General features: G+C 44.5%; 2 protein-coding genes and 1 pseudogene across 9 annotated transcripts in view; 1 reads left to right on the forward strand and 2 right to left on the reverse strand.

Moving 5' to 3' along the window:
• Window positions 1-342: 342 nt before the first annotated feature.
• On the reverse strand, window positions 343-14,056 carry LOC135516196 (RNA-binding protein 14-like). Of its 8 annotated transcripts, XR_010451907.1 has the most exons (10): window positions 14,005-14,056; window positions 12,149-12,299; window positions 11,600-11,804; window positions 11,021-11,148; window positions 9,806-10,767; window positions 7,589-7,660; window positions 7,119-7,190; window positions 6,606-6,842; window positions 4,446-4,531; window positions 343-3,776 (listed from the first exon to the last, which is right to left on the reverse strand). XR_010451907.1 is itself a non-coding variant. In XM_064940304.1 (9 exons), the coding sequence occupies exons 2-9, from the start codon at window positions 12,290-12,292 to the stop codon at window positions 4,522-4,524; spliced, it is 1,830 nt and encodes a 609-aa protein (XP_064796376.1). In that variant the 5' UTR covers window positions 12,293-12,299; window positions 14,005-14,056; the 3' UTR covers window positions 343-4,521. The 8 variants fall into 8 exon arrangements, 7 of the variants coding, with proteins under 7 accessions (XP_064796376.1, XP_064796374.1, XP_064796373.1 ...); XM_064940304.1 differs by having other exon boundaries at window positions 343-4,531; XM_064940302.1 differs by lacking the exons at window positions 343-3,776; window positions 4,446-4,531 and having other exon boundaries at window positions 4,693-6,842; window positions 11,021-11,127.
• A 1,331-nt stretch (window positions 14,057-15,387) lies between these two features.
• On the reverse strand, window positions 15,388-17,893 carry LOC135516197 (copper chaperone for superoxide dismutase-like; annotated as a pseudogene).
• A 4,584-nt stretch (window positions 17,894-22,477) lies between these two features.
• The window catches only part of LOC135516198 (galactose-3-O-sulfotransferase 3-like), a 34,270-nt gene continuing 32,833 nt past the window's right edge, over window positions 22,478-23,914 (forward strand). Inside the window, exon 1 of the mRNA XM_064940308.1 lies at window positions 22,478-22,827. The gene's annotated coding sequence lies outside the window, so the exon portion shown is untranslated. The remainder of the gene's footprint in view (window positions 22,828-23,914) is intronic.

A 23,914-nucleotide genomic window follows, 5' to 3' on the forward strand; every position in this document is an offset into this window, starting at 1 on the left:
GGCCTAGCCTCTGTAGTACTCTGAAGGTCACATATCCAGATGGCACATTGACATGACAGGGCCTATATAAAGTGCTGTGACTCGGAGGTAGAAATCAAAGAACAGCTGAAGGCAGTTGACTTCGCAATATTTGGCTGATACACCAGTGACAGCTCCGATGAAAAATGTCAGTAGGCGGAACAGCATAATACATTCAAACAAAGTGATCTAGACCTACAGTACGACTTTTTTTTTAAAATCACAAAAATAGCATAAAAAGTTGTATAGCACTGCTTTCTTACAATATTTGTGCTATAAACGTTTAAAACGAGCCTAATTATGTTTAATGAGAAAATTAAAAAGTTTATTTTAAAATAATCATTTATTTGGTACAACCATGCAGACGGTACAGTGCCTCGAGACATACGCAATGCAGGAGTATACATAATTATATGAAATTTGGTTATTCATTGTCATAATACATTTCAGGCGACATTTTCATGGTGCAAAGTCGTGCAAAAACAAAACTCATTCTGGCATTGTGATTAAATTAGACTTCTCAAGCATTGTGTTATAAAAAGGACACTTTCATGCATTGCTCAGCATACTAAACTCTAGTTAAATAATCACTTTTATAATGCACATTGTTGAAAAAAAAAATGTATAACACTGCTGGATTATGAGTTTTACAATATTTTCTGGCATCTTTGAACTATTTTGCACCATTAAAATGCCCCCCCCTTCATCTCCTTCGAGCATGCTGATTATTTGCACTTGTTTTTTCCTGTAAATGCACTTGAAGTACCAAATTACTCAACATTGATATTTGCAAAAACATCACCTTAACAATCCAGTTCGGCATACGAAGATGCTCTTTCTCCCTAAAAAAATGTCTCCTGCAATAACTTGGACTATAAGAACATAGCTATTAGATAACAATTGAGGTAACAGTTTACATTAGGTTGCCTTTATATCGTAGGACTATAAATAGTATCTTCCTTCACCAGATGAAATCGCACACCATTACACTGTAACTACACTTGATTTGCCTCAGATTCTTAATTAAGTCAATTTAGGAACAAGTCCTTGCATGTGAGAATATAATATTTGATGTGACTAGGTAGTATTTGGGCAGCAATGTTAAGTGTGATAGACAGTGGACTGGCGACTACCCTGGGGGCAAAACTGTGGCCCAATTCTCCCCGATCTCCTTGAAGTGTGCACTCGTTCACTCCTTGAAAATATTGAGATTGGTATTAAATATACGGTATACTCTGTCTAGAACAATCCAATAATCATCCCCCCCCCTCACTACCTTGAGGGGGAGTGGACAAGCGCACATTTCAGGAAAGAGGGGCGAAATTTGGAATTGGGATTCTATTGGTAAGGCAGCATTTCTGGCCTCCCTGTCCTGTGTTGTGCAGCGTGAGGTAGAGCAGGACAGGAGCAGTGGCTGGTTACCAGTCAGTGTGAGCTAATAGGGAGCAGGCCAGGGGGATTCAGAAATACAAGGCTGACTGCATTTGCTCAAGCACTAGAGTCAGACTCCACACGTCCACGTCTGAGAGGAAAAGGGGACTAGGGGGAGGGGGAAGCCCCACATCCTGATTAGTTATTTGAGTTAGTCCATTTTGTGCCGGGGCAATACTGTAGTTAGTTTGAATGCTCAGAGGAGAGATTGGTGGTGAACCTTTTAACATTGCAGTCAATCTTATCCAGAGCGATTTACAGGAGCAATTAGAGTTAAGTTCCTTGCTCAAGGTCATAGACAGATTTTTCACCTAGTCAGCACGGGGGGTTTGAACCACAGACCTTCCGGTTACTGGCCCACCTCTCTTAACCCACCCACTTCCTTTCCTTGAGCCACCATTTTTTTTAAACATCTAGATTACTTTTCTCCTCTAAGATCAGGACAGAATGGGTTTAAGGGAACAGGCAGGGATCAGAGCCGGAGATCCCTACATTACCAACGCAGCTTCCTTCCATCCATTTATCCATCCTTCATTCTTTTCAGTGGTGAAGCAGACAGAGACAGGAAGACCACACCCTCTCCCTGTCAAGTGTCTGCCCGCCCGCCAGCAACGCACCTCTCGGCTGCCCAGTGAACATGTTGGGGGACAAGTGTGTGTGTGTTCAGCCATCCTAACAGAAGGAGATTCTTAACAGATACACACATTTACACAGAACAACAAACAAGTACAGCCGGTTGGAAGTGAAGAGAAATAGTCCCAGTACCAAAGAAATCCTATAAGAGTCCTGAGATTGCAGTGAATCTGCAGGTAGTTAACCCTTACTGGGCTCGTCTGTCTTATAGGACATTTTTGATAGGGCCATTTTTTAACTCTGTGTTAAAAAAAAAAAACATGAATGTTATTCTTCAGAGGGAGGTTAATTTATTGGCTTTATTAGACAGTCTTGAATTTATTGATTCAACTGCAAGGAGCTGGTGGTGTTGGTAGTGAACAGTGATTAACCCCCATACAATCGTGGCAAACCCATCATCACAGTTTTTGCAAAGCAAAAACTCTCCCTACAAAGTCTGTTTTATGAATACCAAAGATGGTGGATAAACAAGAGTTGACTCTGGCCGCTAACCATGTTACAATAATGGTCAAGGGTTCCTGTTTGTGTAAGTGGGATTTTTCATCTCTCGCGTGAGCATGCTTTTCCCGCACGAGCTCAGTTCCTCCATATAGGTTGCATTCCCTTGCATGCATCAACCGATGTTTGCGTGCCACGTCATCGACTGACTGATTGCTATAACATAATTCAAAGTATCTGCTAATCACATTACCTATCCAGGCGTTGTAGGATAAGGTATGCATCATCAACGCCTGTGCAGAGGCACACGGCCAATGTCTGGCACGTGAGAAAGGGAACAACTGGCTTTAGTCTATTTATTGTCCCCCTCTCACTTGCCCCGACCAACCAGAAAAAAATGAGCCAGTGAGATTTCTTGGCCTTGGTCACCCCCCCCACCCACCCCCACAGTAGACCAGAGTGGGCCTGCCCAGATTAGAAGAAAAAAAATAAATAGGGAGTGGAGTGTCTCGCTTTCTCTACCGTTGCTGGTAATACTCTTACCAGCCAAGCGACCCCACTAGGCCACCATACACTGTGTCCATTGTTATTCACTAGGTCTCTATAGCTACAGCCATACCCAGGGGTGGGTGTGGTCAGCTAATCCGCAGCTAGAGCCACAGAACCCAGCCTAGATCCAAGATTGTAGCGGTGGAAGCGGAAAGCATTGTGTACGGCGGACAGGCACAGAGGGATGGGTTGGGAGGAGGGGTGGCGAATACGGCGGTGTTGGAGTCACTAGCGGGGGCAGGAGATCCAAATGTGCCAAGCCTCAACACACCAACGACACCACACACTGGCTCACTCTATTAAACATGTAGTCACACACAAAAGTAAAGCACAAGCACAGAATCTCTTGCCCACACACACACACATCAGCACGACAGAGAGAGACTGACGGAACAGTCCAATGTAGGTGCTGCAAGGCGAGAGACGGGACAATTCACTGGAAGTCTGGTAGGAGACATCACAGCAGCAGTGACCCCTCCCCAAGAGAAGCCCCCCGGCTTTGGCAATGTCAACGCAGGTGAGTGGGGAGCTACGGAGGGGTGGTGGTAATGGGAGTTTGGTCAAAGCACAGTCAGAGAGGGGCGGGGGGAGCGGTGCTTTGTTTCATTACCTTGGTGGAGTAGATTGAGTTCCCACTTGCCTGCGCGACGTTTATTGTCTTCCCCCTCTCACCTCACACGCTTGGCTGTGTCTGGACGGCCGGGGACCTATTTCAGTTGGCATAGTTAGTCGGTATGTACAGGGCTTTGGATATAGAGCACAGTGACACATGCACGTCTAGAACAGAAGTCACTGGAGACAGACATTGTTGGGTGTTGTGGTTGGGTAGGAGCAAGCCCAACAGATCAAAATGCTACAGATGGAGCCATTCTATCTGCGTGCCTCTCTCCAGCTCTCGGATGGTGTGTGTCCGCCATTGGTAAATAAGGAATCATCTGCAAACGAGTAATGTGCGCTACTCGGTTCAACATTGAATCTGCAATTAAAATGTTATAAAATCGACACAAAACGGTAATCAAAAAAGATCAGAGGTCATGGAAACGGTATTCAGACATGAGCGCATGGTAACAGTAGCCTTGTTGGGATACCAGTGAGAGGTTATGTCCCAATGATCTCTTTCTTCCTGAAGTGTACACTCGTTCACTACTTCTTACACATCTAAATCACATTGGATTAGTGGATGCATGGGCTAGAGGGTGTTTCCATCACATTTCTTATACAAGTCCTTTCCTCTCAAATTAGTGAAGGGATGTGAACAAGTGCACAATTGAAAAAAAAATAGATATTATTGGGACACACCCGGAGCCTGTCTGTGCTGTAGTCCTACAGAGTTCGAGTGAGGCTGGAAAGAGAGGCCGACCCCAGACTAGACTTACCCCATCCACCGAGGCAGACTAGGGGGGAGCACACACTGACGCTACTCCTCATTTTCTCTGCCACCCTGGTCCCCAGTCACATGGGTCTGGTCATTACAACAAGGAGAAACAGGAAGGAGTGAAAAATACAACAAAAAATAAAAACATCTGAAACGCTCAGCCCCCCCCCCCCCCCCACCCCACTAGTCAGAAACATTCTTTATTTAAAAAATGGTGGGCATGTATAGTGTACATATTAAAAAGCATGCCGGTTTAATTGTTTATTTTTTTTAAAAGGCAAAATAAAAAACATGGTCAGACACAAGGCAAGCAATAAGAATAAAAAATAATTTTTTTGTTGTGACCATCGAGATTTCACAGGAGATGCAACCGTGTGTGCGTTGGTATATATGAGAGACGGAGAGAGAATATGCAACATAAAAAGCTACATCACTACAACCGCAAGGAGAAAGGGCAGTGGGGTACGGGGGTAGTGAGTCGTCTTACAACGGGGGTGCACGGACATGTCGGGGGCGGGCGACTGAAAGATACTGCTCCACCTGTCATCATACCATCGGTGCAAAGATCACCGCACCACAAAAAAAAAAAAAAAAATGATCACGCCACATTATCTTAACCCGTTAACCCTCCACCTCAGATTTTTTATTTTATTTAAATTTTAAAAAGACTGCCATTAGAAAAAAAAAGCACTTCAAAAACAGGAGCTATTCCCTCCACTAAATGCACTTCACGCAACGCTCAGGCACAACGTTAAGCTCATCGAAACTCATGGTTCTCTAGCTAAAAAGTCTAAAATGTTGACTTGCTTATAAATCCACCAAACAGTTCATACATACATGATCTGAGGGGTTAGAATGTACTCATCGACCCCACAACCACTTACAAAAAAACCTAAAACATACTTCAAAAGGCCTCAAAAATATACTGATGCAGCAAGACACTATTAGTATAGTACATCATCTTTGTCACTAAAATGTGGCATTCTCCAAACTCCTGACCAGGGCTGGGGTCCATTCCATTTCAGGAAGTAAATTGACTGATTTGAATTCAAATGGAATGGATCCCAACCCTGCAACTGACACCAATTTATATACTGGATGGATAGAAAGCAGACAATTCATATTCTAACCAGCTAATCTCAATCCTATCTCATAGTCAGAGGTAGGTATAGATAGCCTGGTGAAACCTGACAATGTGGAATCCTCCATTGTTTCAGTGGTGAGCACAGCATTCAATCTGGTTTAACCAGGCTAAGGTATAGATGGGAGTAAAAGAGGGCAGAAATGTAGCAGTGTCTTTCAGTGTTCTGGTTGCAGCGGGGTGAGGGGAGGAATGAGGCTGGGTAGGTAGAATGTAGTTCTAAAATAATAGTGTGGCTGTGGTCTGTGCCCTCGCGTCCCCCAGGGTTGCACTAGTGAGGGAACCGGACAGTGGGAATTACATTGAAAACAGAAAGCCAACATCTCTCTCGCTCTCTCACACCACAGTCCCCAGGCATGCAAGACACAACAGACCCCTCCAACCCTGGACCTTCACAACAAACCACAGTGCAGTTTCAATACATTCATATCGTTAAAATAAAAAGCTAGAAATATTTCTGTTGAACTAGTGGAGAGATTAGCTGACTCACTGAATCCTCGAGAACCCTCATATTTTGGCTTTTACACTAAATCATCACCCTTGAAGGCAATGAAAATGTATGACGGTTCTCAGTTTATTTCTCACACTTTAAAAGGCAATAGAAATCCCTACTAAAAAAAGCCAACGGTATGTGGCGAGTAAGAGCTAATTTTCCCCCTTTTCACTGCACTGTGTGTGTGGTATCAGGAACGCGGTTGGAGTTTAGATGCTTGGGTGTTTATCCATTGACTACAGTAAAAACTAATACCAAACCAACTCCACACACAAAACACTAATTCTCACACAGATACACACACAGATATATATATACCTCCACACACAGATACACACAGCCGCCGAGAGAAAGGAAGGGTACGAGGGTGGTATACGGGTTGTGTGCGGTGGGGTGGCAGAGGAGGTGTGAGCGAGGGAGGTGTGGACTATCGGAACGGGGGCTCAGGCGTGTGAAGGGAGAGTTCGGGGGCTCGGCGGAGGACGGCCTCCTTGCGGTTCGGTGGCGGCGGCAGCGGCGACTCATACACTCTGGGCACTGCCACCATAGCGGAGGCGGGCACCACTGGCCTGAGGGCGGAGTCCAGCGCCGTGACGTGACCGGGCTGGCCGTGGTGGTGGGCGTGGCCCGCAATGGCGTGGGCAGGGATGGCGGCCATGGCGTGGTGGTTGGGAGGTGGGTAGGCGTACTGGAGCTGTTGGAGTTGCTGGTACTGCTGGAGTTGCTGGTACTGTTGGTACTGCTGGTAATACTCTGCATAGTACCTGGGGGAGAGGAGAGAAAGGAGGAAGGGGAATGGAGGGGGGGGGGGGTAGAGGGGGAGAAAGGAACAGACCGGGGGAAGGAGAAAAAGGAGTAAAGAGGGAGGGAAGTTAGGAGCGGGGGGAGGGAGAAAAGAGGAAAGGAGAGGGGGGAGGGAGACAGACAGACGAGGGTTTTGGATTATATACTAGGGATTATATATTAGTCTTTTACACACAAGGTTTCAAGTGGGGGTACAGAGTCTTTTCGGGGGGCGGTAGGTAGGGTAGGTAGCGTACTGTAACTGCTGCAGCTGCTGGTACTGTTGGTGCTGTTGTTGGTAGTACTCAGCATACTGTTGGTACTGCTCTCTAAGATACACACGGAGGGAGGGAGGGGGGACAGATTTTAGATCATGTACCAGTAGGGAACAGGCTTTCAGAGAATGTGCAAGGGGTTGGTTAAATTAAAACAAGCCTCTGACGGCAATGAAGGATAACGTATTGAGCAATTTGTCTAAGCGTATGTCCACTACCACTCCTGAAGTCTGAACATCAGGAGGGGTCATGTAGTGGAAAAGGAGAGAGAGTGCAGTACACTGGGAAATGTCAGAGAGGATTCAATAAGGAGAGAGATGAGTTAAGTGCTCCTAAAACCATTGGGGCCCTAACTTCCACAGAAGTCAAATGTCACTGAGCCACGCATTGATGTAAATGTGAGACTAAGTGAAGAGTCGACTTAAAATGGAAATTAGGATTTGCCTAATTACTGTAACTGCTGGAGCTGCTGGTACTGTTGGTGCTGTTGTTGGTAGTACTCAGCGTACTGTTGACACTGGTCTCTAAGATACACACGGAGGGAGGGAGACAGAGAGTGTTTCAGATCATCTACTAGCAGGGAATAGAAGTATTTTCACACAAAAAGAACAGGCTTTCAGAAAATGCACAAGGGGTAAAGCGAGTCTTTGATTGCAATGAAGGATAATGTATTGAACAATTCTGGTACAGTACGTACAGGACCGGTCAAAAGTTCGGACACATACTCATACCAGGTTTTTTTATTTTATTTACTCATTTCTACATTGTAGACATCAAAACAATGAAATAACACATATGGAATCATGTAGTAACCAAAGAAATGTTAAACAAATAAAATATATTTTATATTTGAGATTGTTCATAGTAGCAATCCTTTGCCTTGATGACAGCTTTGCACACTCTTGGTATTCTCTCAACCAGCTTCATGAGGTAGTCACCTGGAATGCATTCCAACTAGCGGGTGGGCCTTGTTAAAAGTTAATTTGTGGAATTTATTTCCTTCTTAATGTGTCAACTGACATTCTTACCATGTCAGTTGTTGTGACATGGTAGGGGTGGTATACAGAAGAACGCCCTAATTTGTAAAAGACCCAAGTCCATATTATGCCAAGAACAGCTTAAATAAGCAAAGACAAATCAAATCAAATTTATTTATATAGCCCTTCGTACATCAGCTGATATCTCAAAGTGCTGTACAGAAACCCAGCCTAAAACCCCAAACAGCAAGCAATGCAGGTGTAGAAGCACGGTGTTTAGGAAAAACTCCCTAGAAAGGCCAAAACCAAAGTCCATAATTTCTTTAAGACATGGAGGTCAGTCAATACGGAAAATGTCAAGAACTTTAAAAGTTTCTTCAAGCGCAGTGGCAAAAACCATCAAGCACTTTGATGAAACTGGCTCTCATGAGGACCACCACAGGAAAGGAAGACCCAGAGTTACCTCTGCTGCAGAGGATAAGTTCATTAGAGTTACAAGCCTCAGAAATTGCAACCCAAATAAAATGCTTCAGAGTTCATGTAACAGGCACATCTCAACATCAACTGTTCAGAGGAGACTGCGTGAATCAGGCCTTCATGGTCGAATTGCTGCAAAGAAACCACTACTTAAGGACACCAATAAGAAGAAGAGACTTGCTTGGGTCAAGAAACACGAGCAATGGACATTAGACCGGTGGGAATCTGTCCTTTGGTCTGATGAGTCCAAATTTGAGATTTTTGGTTCTAACCGCCGGGTCTTTGTGAAACACAGAGTAGGTAAACGGAAGATTTCCGCATGTGTGGTTCTCACCGTGAAGCATGGAGAAGGAGGTGGGATGGTGCCATCTGTGATTTATTTAGAATTCAAGGCACACTTGACCAGCATGGCTACCACAGCATTCTGCAGCGATACTCCATCCCATCTGGTTTGAGCTTCGTTGGACTATAATTTATTTTTCAACAGGACAATGACACAAGAAGGAGAGTGATGGAGTACTGCATCAGATGACCTGGCATCCACAATCACCCAACCTCAACCCAATTGAGATGGTTTGGACCGCAGAGTGAAGGAAAAGCCGCCAACAAATGCTCAGGATGTGGGAACTCCTTCAAGACTGTTGGAAAAGCATTCCCTATGAAGCTGGTTGAGAGAAAGCCAAGAGTGTACAAAGCTGTCATCAAGGCAAATGGTGGCTACTTTGAAGAATCTCAAATATAAAATATATTTTCATTTGTTTAACACTTTTTTGGTTACTACCTGATTCCATGTGTTATTTCATAGTTCAGGTCTTCACTATTATTCAACAATGTAGAAAATAGTCAAAGTAAAGAGAAACACTTGAATGACTGAGTGTGTCCAAACATTTGCCTAGTTCTGTAGGTCCACTTCCACTCCTGAAGCCTGAGAACAGACGAAGGTTTGTAGTGAGAGGGTAATGTACTGAGAAAGGAGTGTTTATGGTATTGAGTGCAATGCATTGGGGAGGATCAGAGAGGATTAAACATTCCTACAACCACTGGGGAGAATACAAATCTCTACTGAAATCAAATTTCACTCAGTCCTGCACTGATGTCAATGGGAGACTAAATTGTTACTTAAAGTGGAAATGTGGATACACCCCATAGAGCGTAAAGTCAACTAAACTGTGAACGAGGGTCAAATAGGATTCGATAAGGAGAAAGTGCTAGTACCTAGTCATGGGGTCCTCCGCAGCCTCCGCTTCCTCCTCTGCAGCTCGCCCAGCGGGGGTGGGGAGCAGCGGCCGGCGTTGCTTGGGCGCTCTCTGATACATGAAGGGCTTCATGACCGGGTCGGGCAGCAGGGACCCCGCCGAGCGCCTCAGGGGACTCCGGTCCCTTTCCCCGGACTTCGCCGCTTGGGCCGCCGCCGCATTCTGCTGCTCGGCCAGAACCTGCTGTCCCTGGGCGAAGTAGTGCTGCACCCTCGCCGCCTCAAAAATGGCCACCGACGGGTCCGCCGACACGCTCATGGCTCCCATCCCCATGTGACCGTAGGCATGCTGGGCGCCACCATAGAGCGCCGGTGCCAAGGCGTAGGCCTGGTTGATGGCAGCAGCGGTCGTAGGCATCTCTACGCCAGGGGCTGCCAGGTAGACGGCCCCTGGGTGGTGGTGGTGGTTGGCCATGGCATGCGCGTAGACGGGTGTGGAGTAGGCAGCAGCGGGGCTGGCAGCGATCTGACTGAGCTGACTGTAGAGGGCGGCGTGGCTGGGGTTCATGGACCTGGCGTACACCTGCGTGGCGCCCGCCTGCGTCAACGCCGCCGCCTGATTTGCTGCCTGGACTCCGTAGAGCTGATTGGCCACGTTGGCGCCGTAGACCTGCGTCGCCAGGGCACCGTACACTGCCTGGTTGACGGGGTTGCCGTCCGTCCGCGTGCCGGTGGTGTGGCCCGTCAGCGCCGCGTATGTGGGGTCAAAGGTCGAGGTGTTGTAGACAGAGTTGTGGACGCTCTGCTGGACCTGGAGGGGGAGGCCGGCTGCTGCGGCGGCGGCTGCAGCTAACACAGCGGCCTGGCTCTGGTACTGTTCCAGAGAGGGCTTCCCTACAGGGCACTCCCCGGCATAGTGGCCCTGCTTCCCACAGCTCACACAGGGGATCTTCCCGGTGGGGGTTTGCTTAGAGGGCTGTACCTGTAAGGATAAATAGACAAGACACAATCCCGTTAGCTTCGGGGGCATCTTTACTGAGATAAAACCAGATATACAATGCAGAGCGTTACGGGTACTGTAGTACACATAGAAATACAATCACTAGAACGGAAATATCCCTTCAGACCACAGCAATTTGGCCACACCCTCACGGGTCCACTCAAAATGGCCACCGGTCCACCCATCAATCCCTTTCCCCATTCTATTTCTATGTCAGGGCATCGTGCTACAGCACCTTGGAGAGCTCCACGGAGAGCGGGCGTCCCTTGAAGGAGGTGCCGTGGAGGGCCTCGATGGCCTGTAGAGCCTCCTCCTTATTCTCCATGTGCACAAAGGCATATCCTGCAGAAGAGGAGAGCCTGGCTGTCATTGAGCGCAGGGACACCAGTTAGAACCACACCGGGCATGCCACACACACCTTAACGCTCTATACACACACATTTCTTATTGCTCTATACAATAATACACAGACCTTACCTGACTGTAATTCAAGTTGCATAATGAATTAGCCCTAAACAGCTAAGAATACCTTGGATCTTAACTAGCTATCAATGGTACATGGTGCTTGAAGTGCACTGAAATAGGTGCCGGTACTCATTCTGGGTGCTGGAACTCTTTATATTTAGTTGCTAGTACACATATTACAGCCAATATTCTATAAGAGGTACGGTACTTCCTTCAGCAGTAGAACATTTGAGGTGCAAGTTCTTCGTACCAGACAGCAAAATCAGGCCCACTTCAGGCACTGGCGGACCAAAATGTACTGCACTATCTCCCTTCTGAGTATTCCCCCATGAGAAGGGACGAGACTCACCTTTGACCTTGTCGCACTCCAGTACTTTGCCGAAGGTCTGGAAGAGCTCCTGGAGGTCCTCAGTGGTGCACATGCCCGACAGGTTGCCCACAAACACCTTGGTGGAGTGGAGCGGTCTGCCCCGGGACTCCTCCACCACCAGGTTCCTCCCCCGGAACTCCCTGCCGTTCAGCTCACTGATGGCCCGCTCTGCAGCCCCCTCGCCCTGGGGAGTACATTACATTTCAAAATGCAAAACTAAATAATAGGATCATTTTAGATCTTTAGATTTTAACGTTACATTAGAAAACAATGTGAGAAACACCCAATAAGGAAATGAATGTTGTACCGTATGGACTCAATGCAGCCTACAAAGTAACAATCAACACACAGTTCTGGAGCTCCCTCCCCATCATGGGTTTAAAAACATAGGACTGTTTGGTGTAAACTTTGCCTAGATGGAGTTAAGACCATTGTTAAGGCCATAAAGAACAGTCTGTGCAACCAAATATACACTTCAGGAGAATTGGGACATGCCTTGGTCCTCCCTATGGGATATCTATAACCTACCTGTAGGTGTACGAAGGCGAACTGTCGGAGAACGCTGCAGCTGACCACCTGGCCATACGACTCAAAGATGGCCGACAACTCCTCCTGGGTGGTGTCCAGAGCCAGGTTGCCCACGAAGAGCTTCACCGTGTTGCTCTTGTCCATTGTGGCGCTGGGGACACACCGATGCAGGCGCACACGCGAGATACAGGCAGACAGACAGACAAACAGAGGCACACAGACAAGGGAGGGAGAGAGCAGACAAGTGAACATACTGAATACAACTTTCCTGAACTTCAACTTGTTGCTCTTGTCCACGGCGGTCACTGGAGAAACCAAATTACAACCATTTCGGGGCGGCAGGGTAGCCTAGTGGTTCGAGCGTTGGACTAGTAACTGCAAGTTCAAACCCCCGAGCTGACAAGGTACAAATCTGTCGTTCTGCCCCTGAACAGGCAGTTAACCCACTGTTCCTAGGCCGTCATTGAAAATAAGAATTTGTTCTTAACTGACTTGCCTAGTTAAATAAAGGTAAAATTAAATACATTTAAAAAAGAGGGAGAAAGCAAGAGATGAGTAAATGAATGAAACCAGAGGGGAAGGAAATGTGTCAAGAGATTTGACAGTTGACCACCATGCACAATAACTACAAAGGCCTGAATGTCAGATTGAAGACACCATATCGAGTTATAATATGTTATTCTATGGATGACACCATAGAACCGTGGTTATGTTGCCTATTCTAGTCACAAGCAACAAGTTGACCTCACTTCCTACAGGTCAAGAAGCACTAAGCTACCCTATAGGTTTGTCAACGGCTTAGCCTGGGCCAGATGCTATGCTAGCTGTAGATCCAATCAAATTGTATTGGTCACATACGCATATTCAGCGGATGTTATGGCGGGTGTAGGGAAATGCTTGTGTTCCTCGCGCCAACACCGCAGTAGTATCTAACAATTCACACAAATCTAAAAGTAAAATAATGGAATTAAGAAATATTAGGAAACGCAATGTCGGAGTGGCACTGACTAAAATACAGTAGAAACATTAAAATAGTACATAAACATTAAAGTGACTAGTGTTCCATTCCATTATTAAAGCGATCAAAGAGCAACAAAAAAATAAGGAACTTGACACCACCAGAGTGACGTTTCTGTTCTCTGTACATACCAAGCACAACATGTGTAGAATAATGAAAATGCAAAAGTTATACATAGTAGCCTATCAGCTGAGATCACCTATATTTACAGTAACGTTCGTTTAAAAAGTTCAGATGATGGATCATCGCGTATGGAAACGATTTTATTTTTCTGATGACGCAGCAAGAGAAAATAAAAAATGTTTTGCTAGAAACATTGGGAATCTCCCGATCGATCACGATATTACAGAAATTTTACAAAAATGTGGTGCGGGTTTACATGATTTCGAAAGTCGCAGTTAAGACTGAGCAACCAGTTTTATTTAAAACCAGTAACCGATGGGGATATTTCATGTTTTGCTTGGTGTGACCGAAACTGAACAAACCTCGCGGCGAAAATGTGATCAAACAATTTCGATGCCATTTATCATCAACCCAATCTACACAATTACACAAACAATACGCAAATTGTATCGAGTGAATGGTGTTGGATTGGAGACATTACAAAACAATTTTACAGTTGAAACGTTACAATAAGAGCATTTTTCCGCACTGGAATGGACATTCCGCGAGAGCGAAAATCAATTAAATGGTACGCCAACCCACTTCCCTCTTTTGTCTCGTTGATTCTTCCGCTCTCCGCGGATAAAACCTCATATTTTTACGCATCGTCGTTTGGTGTATTTTCCATCGTTTGTAAAGAAATCAAATGAAAGAGATGGACAGACATCTTACTTACCTAAGCAGTGTCGTGTTTCAAAATGGTAGCGCCTGCTTCCGTTTTTTTAGAATGACGCGCATTTTTCACCAATGGGGAAGCTCGGGGTTTGCCACACTAGTTCGCCGATTCTTCACAATAACATTTGAACAGATAGGCTATTAAAAAAAGGGTTTATTACAAAAATCAGTCATTTATCAATTCATATACTCAGTCCGAAGGCCTTTTTACTACAAGTCTGACTGAGAAAAGTAACAACAACAAAAAATCTCTACAACACTGGTTACAAATATTTTGATAAAATGATTGTGATACAAATCATACAACATTTGACAGGTAAACCACAATCTCCCTTGGAGGTACTGATATTTACACAGTAGAGCACTTGAGATAAGTATCAAAATTGTAATCAAACATAGAATGACAACATCCACGTTGATATTACAAAACTATTCAAATTAGTCAACTACAACAGAATAGTCAGCATGGGATGTTTTGGCTTGAAATAAGAACATACATCCTATTGCTGTTGTGTTTCTTTGTCTGTCATGAAAGGTTCCCGTCTCGGAAGAATTCGATATGACATCTCAATAAAAAGGAAGATGACTGCTGAACAGACAATTCTTTGATCTCTCCTCCTCCTCCTCACTCTCCTACTTAACCTGTCTCCCACTCTCTCAGTGCAGTTTCAGTCAGTGTGCGACATCATCAACGACAGCCAGTGATGTTCACCATTCAGGGTAATTTTCACGAGGCAAAAAACAGAACACATGAACAGATAACATGGACTTGTCCAATGAGATCTCATGTTGTTTTTGTTGCGAAACGTTTTGCTACGTTGTGCATTAATGAATATGACCCAGGCATCTGGCATCACAGGTGAGCGGCAGGTGTCTCTGTGGTGGTCTTGCTGCGGCGCGTTCCGGCCAGCGGTCGGTCCCTCTCCTCCCATAGTGTCACCACGTCACACGCACAGATCTGCTTGGCATTCTGGAACAGGACAGCAGAGCGAGCGATTATCCCACAGGCCAGTCTGTACCCAATGAGCACGGAGCAATAGATACACATACATTGACAGGGTCAGCACCTGCAAAGTCTAGACAATGAAGGCAACAATGAAGGCAACATGAGTCACACAGGAATATACACAGAATACTTGTCACTAAGAGAAATTCCAAGAACCAATAGAATTGTATTTTAAAACGGTCAAATACAATTCATTAACTCCAACTCTGACTTACAGTTAGTCCACCTAAACGCTATCCTCATTTCTCCTCTACCATGAGATCACCTCTGCCAGGAGTTCCCGGTCAGTTTGGAGAGGGGGTGACCACCTCTTCCTAGGTCATCCTCCCCAGCATCCACCACCAGAGAACGACCAATCACATCCCACACCTGCAGGAAGTGACAGAGGAGGGGTCAGAGTGGACACTGTCAATGCCTGCATCCCAAATGGCACCTTATTCCCGATTTAGTGCACTACTTTCTCCCTGGTCAAAAGTAGTGCACTAAATGGGGAATAGGGTGCCAATTAGGACACAGTCAATGTTGTTGGTACAACTGACCAGTGTGCTGTGCTCAGAATGTAATTGTGGCTAAATCTGGTCCAGCCACAATATTTCCCAGATCACCTACATGCTGGAAGAAAAAACATTTATGGATATAGATATCACAGCCATGAATAGCATTTGACCAGTTAGAAAAGGTAAAAGGCAAAGACTTTTTATTTTATTATAACCAATATCTGTCTAATCAATATCAGTCAATACCAATCCTATCATCTCTTTGAGACAGTAAAAAGTTACTTCCTGAGAGCATAACATCTCAGAAAGTACCCCAGTTTCACAAGGTAATGAAGCAGGACTATACATTGTAACCTACTCCGAGTGAAGGCAAGGAAACTGTACCCTGTCTGGGTCCTGCGAGGCGCCATGTTGTCTCCCATAGGGGTTATAGTGTTCTCCACAGCTGTACAAACACACACAGAGAGAGAAACATGAGTTATCAGCTCCCATGGTCCTGTGGGGCAAGCTGTGATATCATGAGCGGCAGATCTAGCCAATGGTTCCTTTAATCGACTTTGATGACACACACACACTACCTCTGGCAGTCCTGTGTGAGATCTCCTAGCGCGTGGACGTGGAGGCCTTGGGCACCAGGTCCCGTCGATCAAACAGCGCTCCTCAGACAGCTGCAGAAACCGCACCAACGATCATGGCTACCGCCGCACCCAAGTCTGATACACACAGACACACAAACATTTGCATCGAGTACAGACTCACACATAAAGAGTAGACACACATTACACATATAGTAGAATACACAAATACAGATGCACATAGGCTGCCCCATACACCTGTGATTTAGTTCTACTAATAACTTCAATATTAGTCTGTTAATGTGTTCAGGCATTGTGAATTCACCACAGGCCGTGGACACATTGGGATTTTGTATTCGGAGTATTTCGGATAGAGGCAATGCTTTTTCAATGAGAGTCATCCTTTGAGGGGTGAATGACAACGGAGATGGCTGTCCGACAAAAAACGCACAAATTGTTCGTCTTTTTGCGCAAACAAAAAAAAAAGGGCAGAATTTTTTGACGGGCAATGAATGCAAGTAATATACAATTTCATCCGTGTCCGGAACGGATTCAACATGTCTGAAAGTATGTCTGCAGCCTTACCCTGTTCTGTTCCCCCAATGCCCTTGAGTACCGCCCTGCGTCCTGTGCTCCCTATGAGACCCTGCACCTCTAGGGACGTCAGAGATGCTTCCACCAGAACCTCCTCCTTCCCCACGTCTATCCTCACCGACCGCACTCCTGTACTCAGAATAAAGGAGAGGTGAGAAAGAGGGCACGAGGAACAGAAAAAAAGAGAGAAAGAAAAGGGTGAGGAACCAAAACAGAGAGAGTGAAAAGCAAATGAGGAGAACACACAGAGATGAGGAATGAAGGAAAAGAGAGATTACTGCTGTCATGTGACCGGCTATGCTTTAGATGGCTTTTAGTGGATGAATCTTGGAATGCATGGAGGGACCCTGTGGTTTCGTTCCAGTGTTAAGTATTTAAGCAAAAGCAAGAGCAGCCCCTGTATCGCTAACTAAATTGCAATGTACTGCACTAGGATGTAACACTAATAGCTACGTAAATAATGATATTCATAATTTGTTCTACTGTATTACTATTGGTATGCAGCCTAGGGGAAATGCCTCTATTTCACATTGAGTTGTGTGTGTGCACACTGTAGAAGAAGTGTAGTTAGTGGCCTACTACACTAATCAATTATTTGAGTGGTGGAATGGACAGGTAAAAATGCACCTGCCTGGTTTTCCCTCCAGCAGCTTGGATTGTCTCTGGACAACTGTCACATGTCATCTGCACTGCAAACTCCAGCTGTACAGAACAGAGAAATTAGATACAGCATGCAGTGAACTAGGTCCTCAAAGTACAGTACAGCCTGTATGGCTATATCTCTAAATGTTCAATTAAGCTACTTTAGTTTTCCACCAATACTGCGTTCCATATCAATTATTGACGATAGCTAAAGTAGGCCTACCAGGTACGATTTATGAAGTCACATGACTGATAGCTAGATTTTTCAGACAGTCCTGTTATTAATTTGTATAAGCGGTCTTGACTATTTAATATAGTCATTGAATCTCTGGTCAATAAGCAATTTTTTACATTCAGTAGCCTACTGAAACTCAGGATCGCAAAATTTACAATTTGTCGTTTGAAGAAAGCTTAACATCAGATTGTTCAAACCTTCGTATTTCTATTTGTGTCCATGTTTGTGCTACACGCAGTTGTCTGACCTATGATAACAAAATGTAATAGATAATCTCCTACTTTCCTCCAAACACAAAACGGGTGAAGGGCGCTGCCATCTTTACGAGGTCGGTAAACGGTATTTTGACCGTCACCGCCACCTAGTGTTAATTACAGTCACTGTATAAATTTGGTGTTCACTTTTTAAAATGTGAACGTGACAAGACAAGTAAACGTAATATGATGGGGGCGTGGACTGAGAATAGGGGAGTGGACTGAGAATAGCAAATGGCACCCTATTCCCTATATACTGAAAGTAGTGCAATATATACAGTACCAGTCAAAAGTTTGGATACACCTACTCATTTAAGTTTTTTTCTTTATTGTACTATTTTCTATATTGTAGAATAATAGTGAAGACATCAGAACTATGAAATAACACACATGGAATCATGTAGTAACCAAAAAAGTGTTAAACAAATCAAAATATATTTGAGATTCTTCAAAGTAGCAATTGCCAATTACCAGCTTCATGAGTTGGTCACCCGGAATGCATTTCAATTAACAAGATGTGCCTTGTTAAAAGTTAATTTGTGGAATTTCTTTCCTTTTTAATGTTTTTGAGCCAATCAGTTGTGTTGTAACATGGTAGGGGTGGTATACAGAAGATACCCCTATTTGGTAAAATACCAAGTCCATATAATGGCAAGAACAGCTCAAATAAGCACAGAGAACGACAGTCTATCATTACTTTAAGACATGACATTTTCCAGATTGACTGACCTTCAGTAACTTCGAAAGTTTCCTCAAGTGCAGTTGCAAAAATGATCAAGCACTTTGATGAGGATAAACCAAAAATTTGACATTGTTTTTCCTTTGGACTTTGGTTGTGCTTTTAGATGGTTGAAAGCATAGTGATTACACATTGGGAATTCAACAAACTTCTGGCTGTCTTTTTGAGTGGGTGAATAAAGGTTGAAATCGAATTGATCAATGACTCAACCAACTATTACCCAAATTTCCACATTGAAATTACGTTCTTTGTCCTGTGGGGAGGGGATCAATAAACCAATCAACTTTGGGACACACGTGGCTTTAATGATGCTTTTAATATGATCGACAGCAGAGTAGGACACACAATATAAACACAAAGGTTGAGATTGAGAGTATGTTGTAGTGCACTGTCTGATGATGCAGTGACCTACCTACCTTAGTCAGATGTGCAGTGGATCTAGGGCACCCTATTCCCGATGTAGTGCACTACTTTTGACCAGGACCCATAGGGTTCTGGTCAAAAGAAGTGCACTATTTAAGGAATAGGGAGCCAAATGGGAAGCAGGCCATAGAAGAGGATCACTTAGAAGATTGAGGTTGAGTTATTAATGATGATTGCTTTTCCTACACTGCACGTGTGGTGTATAGATGGTTGCGTCCTATGGGCCCTGGTCAATAGTAGTGCACTATATAGTGAATAGGGTGCTTTTTGGGACGCAAGCCATAGACCCAGGTCACCCATCTCAATCTGTGGTAGATTATTAGATTATTGTTACCCATTTCATCCTGCAGATTACAGGCCGTTAGATTCCCGGTATGTGGACTGCACCACTAAGCTGATCACTAGTGAGATTTCAGAACACCCAGGGGTCAGAGGGGAGCTGGTTTGATATAGTGTCTGTGGATTGGGGAGGGGGGGGGGCTGGTTTGATATAGTGCCTGTGGATTGGGGGGGGGTTGGAACCAGTGCTTTGATCAGATGACATGAAAATAGAGCTTCTTGGCCATGTAAACCAGCGGTGCGAATGCATGAGAATGAGAATGCATGAGTAGAAAATAACCTCATGCCTACTGTAAAAATATCTTTGATGTTATGGGGCTATTTTGCTTCCACTGGTCCTAGGGCCATTGTTAAGGTCAACGGCATCATGAACTTTACCCAGAACCAGAGCATTTTAGCCAAAAACCTGGTTGCTTCTTGAAACTTGGCCACAAGCGCATATCAAAATCCACAAAGAAATGGTTAATACACCCCCCAAAAAAATCAACATTTAGCAATGGTCATCTCAGTCTCTAGACTTGAACCCCTTTGAAAACCTGTGGTTTGAATTGAAGAGGGCCGTCCATAAGCACAGATGAAGGATTTCAAGGATCTGAAAATAATCTGTATGAAGGAATGGTGTAAGATCCCTCCCAATGTGGTCTCCAATTCATAAAACATTTTAGAAAAAGGCTCAGTGCCGTGATCCTCGCAAGTTGAGGTATTGAAAGGTTTTGAAAACAGGGGTGTCAATAATTTCTGACCAAAAAAGACAGATTGTTCTTCACCATACATGGTACTGTAGACCTGTCCTCAGCCAAATTTCTACTCAACTCAACATACACGAGGTTAAGTGCTCAAACACTAATACTATGTTAATGACACATATGATACCAATACACCCTCGTTATACAGAGAAAGTGAACACTCTAAAAACTCCTGTTAACACATATGCTCTCCCCAATGCCACTCTATTCTGTACATAGTGCACTACTTTGGACCAGGACCCATAGAGTAGTGCACTATATAGGAATAGGGTGCGATTTGGGACGCAGACATATCCACCTTTCCTTGTCGGCTCTTCTGTTTTTACCTTTGACCCCATTCACAGTTAATGGCCACTTCCTGGTGGAGGTTCTAAGGGTGTATTGTGTGTTTGTGTGTGTGTGTCACTTTAACAGGCAACGCTGGCACTCCCTCAGCCTTGCCTGGTGAACTGCTCCAGTTACTGACTGGACACAAACACACACACGCATTTGATGAGAGGACGGAGAGTTGAGCTCCCTCTGTAGTGTAATCAGAGAGAGGGAAATGATGAAAGAGCAGCTTTACCATAGAAAATATGCAGGGAGTGCAAAAGGCTATAACATGCAAATTAAATCATCACAGAAGATTAAGCCCCCCCACACACACACATACACACACACACAGCGCAAGTGCATGCACGTATGCACACACAAACACACACACACAGAGCACCCATTAATCCGCCCAGGACTGAGCTAAGCAGAGAGAGATGGGGAGAGAGGGAGAGATAGAGAGAGAGAGAGAGAGGCCTGGCTGTACGGGATACCTGATCCTAGAGAAGTGGGGTTTCTCCTCCCTCTGAGAGTCAAGCTAACACAGACAAACGCACACTCTCTCTCTCTCTGGAGTTGAAATCCAAGCAGCACTACACTAGCCCCGGCCGTACCAAGGGAGCAGCGGAGCAGGGGACAGGGGGGGTGGTGGGGGGGGCCAAGGAAGGCATTGTGGTGATCGATGGTGATGACAAGCCTTGTAGGAGGGAAGGAGGGAGCAGTAGGGAGCATATCTATCCTAGATGGTGTGTGTGTGTGTGTGTGTGTGTGTGTGTGTGTGTGTGTGTGTGTGTGTGTGTGTTCGTGCATGTGTGTGTGTGTGTGTGTGTGTGTAAGGTGAATTATTCAACTCTTCCATAGGAAGATAAGAGGGCTTTCGGTGACAGAGGACCCCTCTGTGAGGTCGTCACAATGTCACAGTACAGGGCCACACACTATCCTTTCTTCACACTTCACAAGGTAGACATATAGAACATGTTTGCATTTGGTTCACATGTTGTTTGTCGTATTCCGTAAAGTACATGGACGACAAAGGTGAAATGCTGAAGCAATTATATAAGTAGCTAGGCCAATGATACACTTGGGGTCACGCATGAGTATCATGAATCAGATTTACATGAGCTTCTGCACAAACCATTGTTTATCTCCGGATATAAAGAATCTATATTGCATACCAAGGCTACTTGCTGACATTGTTGTCTGACTAAATATGTATTTTTAGTCCAAGTGAAGCCATTTGCCTTGCTTGTATTTTGTTATAGGAGGACAATCTTCTCATAAATAACCAACTCGTCAGATAAGTGCTCTTCATCCAGTTGCTACAGCTATTGTGTAAAGTAAGCTCTTTAATGTATGGTAAGTGTGATAAACAGACATATAGATATCCCATGTGAATTCCATAAGGTTGATCAACTAAAAGCATGACAACATTGAATCAAGTGTAGGCCTATGCGGCCTAGTAATAACCCTGAATCACAAATGCTTATTTGTCGCCATCAAATAAGCCAATACATTCTATGAAACAAAAACATGTACCAGAAAATGTAGGCCTACATAGTCAGAAATGTCTAACATTGCTGACCAAGTAGCATTTAGGGAACAATGCCTCGTTAAACGACACTGTCTTGTCTCCTTCTTGAAGAATTTGTTGATTGTAAAGTTCATTATGTTCCTCTGCTTGTTATGAACACAACCCACTGTCTTAGTAGTGCACTTCATAGGGGACAGGGGGCTATTTGGGACATAAACAGACATTGTGAAGACAGTGAAGACAGGAACATAATAAACTTCATGGATCAACTAATTCTTCAATAAGGAGACAAGACAGTGTCATTTAACGAGGCATTGTCTCCCTCTATTGTCCAAGTAATGCTCTATCCAGTCTACCCCGACCATATGGACCCTGCAATATGGCGCCATGGGCCATCCACACACAAACAACACTTCATCAAATCATAGTAATAAAGAACGTCTTCGCTTACAATATATAATTGAGTCATTCCACATCATCAGCATGTGTGAGCGCTTGTGTGTGTGCTGCCCCTTCATTCCACGACTGGGAGGGGGGGGCGCGCATTCGGCGCGGGTATAGAAGAAAAGCGGTCTCAAAAGACATGACCATCTCGTTTGTGCGCACGAGGGGTCTCAAAGCATTGATGACATACAGCTGGAGAGCAGCATCCGCCGGACAGAGGGGCAATCAAATGTAAAACGAACGATTCCATCCTGCAGCGTTTCCATAGCACTAGCCTCCTATTACATACAGTCCTTTTGATGTTTCTATCACGAATGAATCGATGACGAAGGAGAATAAGAAGGAAAAGGAAGATTGGAGGAGATTCGCTTCTCTCATAACGGGGTACCGATGAAAGAGAGGCAGTAGCCTACCTATTAGTCAAAAACGTCAAACGAGAATAGCCGCACCATCATCAGTCGCGTCTGTTTGTCGTGAGATGACAAAGGTGGGTGATATAGAATAGATCATCATAATGTTTTGTGTTTGTAACAGCACCCTTTTTTTATTCCAATATCCGTTAATCGCTATTTCCCCAATTTTTTACGAGAGTATATTTATCTGGGAATTCTTGCTGGCATTGTTCCCAGTAGTCTACAATAGAATATATTATTGTGTCGTTTCATTGCTTTTCCAACGTCACCGGGCTGGTGCACCCAGCACCCCACTGCCCCGGGTCTTAATTCTTTACAACGCCTGCCTCTGCGGTGTTGTGTCAGTCACTGACCGATGATCAAGCGACGACGGTCTCAGGCATAGGCTGTTGTGACAAGTGCGTTTGTCATTTCAGCCCGTCAGTCATGCCGGTTCGCAATTCATCATTAATATTATGCCCTTCGGAGTTTATTTTTGTATGAATGAATTATCCCAAAATCTTGACATGTGGGTTTGGATCTGGGTGCCGTGCTCATATTCTCCCGGTCTCGTCCTGTCCTGTGATTATACCGCGGACGGTAGGCTACTTTAGGAACTCAATAGATTATGATAATCTTCAGTGCTTTCAGAAAGTATTCATACCCCTTGATTTATTCTACATTTTGTTGTGTTATCGCCTGAATTCAAAATGGATATTTAAAAAAAAACTATAATGACGAAATAAAAACATGTTTTTAGAATTTTTTGCATATTTATTGAAAATCAAATTCAAAAATATCTCATGCACATACCTATTCACACCCCTTTGCTATGACATTCCAATTGTAGCTCCGTTGCATCCAAATTTCTTTGATCATCCTTTAGATGTCACTACAACTTCATTGGAGTCCACCTGTTGTCAATGCAATTGTTTGGACATGATTTAGAAAGAAACACACTTTTCTATATAAGGTCCCACAGTTGACAGTGCATGTCAGAGCAAAAACTATACCAGGAAGTCAAAGGAACTTTCCGTAGATCTTCGTTCGAGGCAAATATTTTTTGGAAGGGTGTAAAACAATTTCTAGAGTGTTGAAAGTTTACAAGAACACAGTGGTCTCCATCATTGGGAAATGGAAAATATCTGGAACTACCTAGACTTTGCCTTGAACTGGCTGTCT

The sequence above is a fragment of the Oncorhynchus masou genome, chromosome 27 (genome assembly GCF_036934945.1).
Source record: "Oncorhynchus masou masou isolate Uvic2021 chromosome 27, UVic_Omas_1.1, whole genome shotgun sequence".
NCBI lineage: Eukaryota > Metazoa > Chordata > Actinopteri > Salmoniformes > Salmonidae > Oncorhynchus > Oncorhynchus masou.

Excerpts from the sequence above, each read along its gene's own strand:
- LOC135516196 (XM_064940301.1), bottom strand. The coding sequence starts at position 12,292 with ATGGACAAGAGCAACACGGTGAAGCTCTTCGTGGGCAACCTGGCTCTG. Across the intron at positions 10,768-11,020 it reads TCTCCGTGGAGCTCTCCAAG|GTACAGCCCTCTAAGCAAAC; the intron begins GTGCTGTAGCAC and ends TTATCCTTACAG. Across the intron at positions 6,843-7,118 it reads CAGCAGCTGCAGCAGTTACA|GTACTATGCAGAGTATTACC; the intron begins GTACGCTACCTA and ends CCTCTCCCCCAG.